At 35.9% G+C, this 5,000-nt stretch overlaps 1 protein-coding gene across 1 annotated transcript in view; it reads left to right on the top strand.

Annotated features, from left to right (window-relative positions):
- Nucleotides 1-2,054: 2,054 nt before the first annotated feature.
- Nucleotides 2,055-5,000, top strand: part of LOC137636558 (uncharacterized) — a 4,852-nt gene continuing 1,906 nt past the window's right edge. The window contains exon 1 of the mRNA XM_068368955.1: nt 2,055-5,000. This exon is cut by the window's right edge and continues 1,536 nt beyond it. Coding sequence (XP_068225056.1) covers nt 2,905-5,000 — 2,096 coding nt within the window. The 5' untranslated portion in view covers nt 2,055-2,904.

The raw sequence follows: 5,000 nt of genomic DNA, 5'->3' as shown, positions 1-5,000 counted from the left end.
TTTCGATATTTTTTAGCTTATTACATTTTTTGAGCGATTTTTGGCTCGGGTCGTTTTCAGTGTCGTGATATTTTTGGTATTAGACCTTTATTTCCAATTAATTTTGTTCGATTTTTCCTTTTCACAATGTCTAGTCAACTTAAGTGCTTTTTAATTCTCGTAAGTATATACGAAAGTGTATTACCGAGAATCATCGTAACATTTTTACGTTTCCTTCTATGTCTTTAGCAGAAAAGGGTAAATTAAAGTTGCAGTTTGAGAATTGGATGCACAGGTTGGAGGATTTAGATAAACAGATTTTATCACTGAAATATGAACAGTGGAGTACAGAGGAGGAGGAAGCAAAGTCTGAGCAAGAGTTACAGATGTGTCATAATTATGAAGACAAGCTTTTAGAATGTTTATTGGCTGTTGATTCTTCGAATGGTAAGTCATCTGTGCCATCTACTACTGATCAAAGTGCAGCTCGTAGTTTGCTCAAGAGTCCAGTTGCTCCCCTTCCTACGTATGGTAGCTCTGAGGATGAAGACTTGGATAGGTTTCTTTGTGAATTTGAAGACACTATTAGTAAATTTAACTATCCAGAGTATGACAAACTGCTTTTGTTGAAACAGCAGATTACTGGTAGGGCACTCATTTTATTAAACTCTTTAGAGGCTGATAAGCGAGGTTATTCTTTTGACAAGGACTTGTTAATTAAAGCTTTTGCATCGAGTGATACTCAGAAATTCAATATTCTGAAACAATTGTCGGAACTTAGGCTTAATGATAGTGCTGACCCGTATGATTTCATTTCCAGAGTTCGTTTAATTGTTGAAAGGGTACGAAAGCTACAGATTGATATTGACTCAGTGCTTCAATATTTCATTTGGGAAGGAATGAATATATCCTTTAGGAATCACTTTATCCAAATTACTAATAATCATAAACCAAAATTGAGTGATATTCTAGAAAATTATTTTGAAGCTACTGAGCGGTATTTGGCAAGCCAAAGGCAGGGAAAACCCAATCGCAAGAATGTGGCCCCAAAGGAAACTAATCAAGTTTCTGCTGACAATGCCGCTTCTGCTATGACCATTAATATAAAACCTGAAACAGGTAAGTCAAAAACCTTCAAGCCTTGCAGTATTTGTACTAAACTTGATGGCTCTGAAGCAAATCATCCAATTTTTAAGTGTACAAAATATTGTTCACCCAGTTCTAAGCTTGATAAACTTGAAAACCTACGAGGCTGCATTAAGTGTTCAAATTTGAATCATGAGAGTAACGCTTGTAGGTATAGATTTCATAGTCGCTGTAAACACTCTGGAGATTGGCATTTTAATTTTTTGTGTCTGAAATTGGATGATAATGTTAAACAGGATGTTAAGTCTTTTCAGTCTAGCTCAAAAAGTGAAAAGAGTATGCCTAAAAAGGATGAAAAATCTCGTAAGCAAACCAATAGTAGTGTTGTTAATGTAACTGAAGCTTTTCAGGTAGACTCTGATGTAGAGTCCATTTTACCTACATTTACATGTAATATTGAGGGTAAACTGTTGATTAGAGGCCTTAAAGATAGTGGCTGTCAATCTAATTTTATTTCCAGTACAGTGGCTGAAAACCTGAACCTTAAGGTGATCAGGGATAATGTATCATTAACTTTGAATGGTATAAATTCTTCTCGGAAATATTTAACCAGGTTGGTAGAAGCCAATGTTGAAATTAATGGGGTTGTTAAAGTAGTTAAGGCTTTATGCATTCCAAGTATAAGTATTTCATTGAAGCTTCCTCAATTGGGTAAAGTTGTACAAGGATTCAAAGACAGAGGTTACATGTTAGCTGATAAGAACCTTTCATGTCATGATAACTTTATTGATAATGTCGACTTCATTCTAGGGTCAAAGTCATGCCACTGCTTACCTCAGAATGAGATTTTATTTGGGTTAAATAAAACTTCAGTTTATGCTAAAACCCAGGCAGGGATATTATTGCAGGGTAATACAGACCAACTCCTTCAAGATCTTCCTTATTTACCATATAAAGTTAGTAGTGGTAATATGGCTACAGGTCCAGAGTTCAATATTGATATGAATATTAACAGTTGTCTTTTATCTGACCTTACCATTGAAGAAAGTTTACTCCCTACAGAATTTTCCATATTGGACGAGAAGGGAAACCTTATAGAATCTCAGCTTGAAAAAGCATTAAACCATGTTTTGGAGGAGAATTGTTCCAGGTACACGAACATGAGTAACGGAGGCCCAGAAGCTGAAGATTCAGAGCTTAATAACAAGCTAGTAAAGTATGCCCTTGATAATATGGTAAGAGATGGTGATGGTAGGATTGTAGTCCCTCTTTTGTGGAATTTTAAGGTGGCTCATCTATTGGGTACAAATTATGAGTTGGCTTTAATGGTGTTAAAATCTAATTTGAAGAAACTTCAAAAAGACGAAAATAAATTATCCCTTATGGACAAAGTATTTAAAGACCAGTTAAAGAGTGGAATAATTCAGAGAATTGACAATCTTCCCCAGTTCCTAGAAGAACACCTAAGTCACAGTTTCCTTCCCCACATGGGTGTATTTAAATTGAACAGGGAAACTACTAAATGTAGAGTTGTGTACCTCTCTAATCTTTGCCAAAAGAGTAAGGGTGGGGGGACTAACTATTAGTCACAACCAAGCCATTTTTCCAGGCCCTACTTTAAATCAAAAGATTGTAGCAGCATTATTGCATCTGAGGTTTGGATTTAATTTGCTGTGTTTCGATATTTGTCAGGCCTTTAATAATTTATCTTTAAACGACGTGGACAGTAACAGGTTACTTTGTTTATGGTTCCGTGATGTAGAAAAGAAAGACTATACTATTGTAGCTTTTAAGAATGTTAGGCTAAGTTTTGGATTAAGATGTAGTCCAGCACTGCTAATGTTAGCTTTGTATAAGATTTTGATCCTCGATATTGATGATGAAAGTAAGTCTCTGGTCGAACTCAAAAAACTGATATATCAGTTGAGTTATATGGACAACTGTGCCATTGCTTTTGATTCTTCTGCTGAACTTGAATGGGCCTATAAACAGGTTAAAGGTATTTTTGAACCCTACCATTTTAGGTTACAACAGTTCATAACAAATGATTCTAATTTGCAAGAAATCATAGATTCAGAGAATGAGGTTAAGACTGATAGGAACGTAAAGTTGCTTGGTTTAGTGTGGGATCGGGAAAAGGACTGTTTATCCACCAAGCCCATAAATCTTGACATTAAGGCCAATACCAAGAGGGAGGTTTTACGTACTATTGCGTCGCAGTATGATCTTTATAATTTTAATGGCCCTTTACTTAATAGAAGCAGGCTCTTCCTACACAGATTACAATGTGATCAACACTTGAGTTGGGATCAAGCACTGGATAAAGAACGTTCGAGAGAATGGCAAAATATTGCTAAGCAAGCAAATGCTGCTCCTGTCATCAAAGTTCCTAGGTTTGCGGGAAGCAGAGATGACACTTACAAGCTGATAGCTTATTCTGACAGTAGCAAATGTATATTTGGAGTAGTGATATACATACAGTGTATTTCCACAGGTAAGCTAAGTTTTGCTTTTGCAAAAAATCGTATGGTAGGAAAAAACCTTCAATCTAAAAGTATGCCTTCCCTTGAACTACAAAGTATTGCCTTAGCAGTGGAATGTCTCTTAGATTTATACAAAGAATTATCGGGTCCCTCTTGCATTAAACCTATTAAGATTCAGGAATTAAGGGTTTATTCAGATAGCCTTGTAGCTTTATCTTGGATATATTCGCACACTCACAATCTTGATAAACTACAGAAATGTTCTGTGTTTGTGAAAAACAGGTTACACGAGATTAGTGAACTGTGCTTAAAACACCCAGTTATATTTTCGTTTGTATCTGGAGAAGAAAATCCCGGGGATTGTATTACACGTTGTCTCTCTTATAAATCACTCATGAAAACTAACTACCTTACAGGTCCAGACCTTGTAAATGCTCCAAGAATGGAACATAGTAAGGATACTTTGGAGTTTGTGGTACCAGATCCCAAAATGGATATTCAGATACCAGTAAACTGTTTGGGTGCCTACATTAGTAGTAAGGATATAGAAATTGAACATTTTCAGATGACTTCAAGAGTTTCTAGCTTTCATAGATTAATTTTGATTTATCGCAATGTTTTATTGTTTGTCAATAAGCTGAAAATTAAGGTGATGGCTAGGGATCCTGACAAATTTAACCATTTAAAGGCTTTTCGCAGTGATCATAATTTTTTTGCAGAGGCTAGTAGATTGTTGCTGTCCAGGGACCAGGGATGTTATTTTGCTGAAGAACTTGAATATTTTAACTCTAGTGAACGTTTACTTAAGGACGTGCCAAGAATAGTTGGACAACTTAATATTTATATTGACAGAGAAGGACTGTTAAGAGTACGAAGTAAGCTGTCCAGACTTAAAGATGAAGGGAGGTATAGGTTTCCTATTTTGTTGTCTAAGGATAGTACTTTAACTACATTGATTATCAGAGATTATCATGAACGGTTTGCTCATGCAGGTGTGTATTCTGTCTTGTCAGAGATGCGTAAAATGTTTTGGATGTCTAAGTCTTATTCTACAGTTAAAAAGGTGTTGAAGTCTTGTGTTGTGTGTCGACGTTTTAATGAAAGGGCTATCAAGCTTAACCAGAACTCTTACAGAGATTTCAGAATTAATGCACCAGAAATTCCTTTCAGGTATATTTTTATGGATTATATGGGTCCATATTTTGTGCATATTAACAGTCAAAAGGTTAAAGTCTGGTTATTATGTATAACTTGTAATTGGAGTAGGGCAATTAATTTAAAACTTTGCTATGACTTGTCGGTAAAGGAGTTCTTAAGAGCCTTCCAGTTACATTGTTTTGAGTTTGGTTTGCCAGAGTTATGCATTTCTGACATGGGCACTCAACTAGTAGCTGGAGCCAACATCATCATGGACTTTCTAAGGGATCCCGAGGTCAAGCTGTATTTGGAGGA

This window comes from Palaemon carinicauda, unplaced genomic scaffold (genome assembly GCF_036898095.1).
Source record: "Palaemon carinicauda isolate YSFRI2023 unplaced genomic scaffold, ASM3689809v2 scaffold3269, whole genome shotgun sequence".
Taxonomy (NCBI): Eukaryota; Metazoa; Arthropoda; class Malacostraca; order Decapoda; family Palaemonidae; genus Palaemon; species Palaemon carinicauda.
The sequence above is the reverse complement of the archived record's forward strand: the minus strand, read 5'-3'. Positions and strand labels throughout refer to the sequence as shown.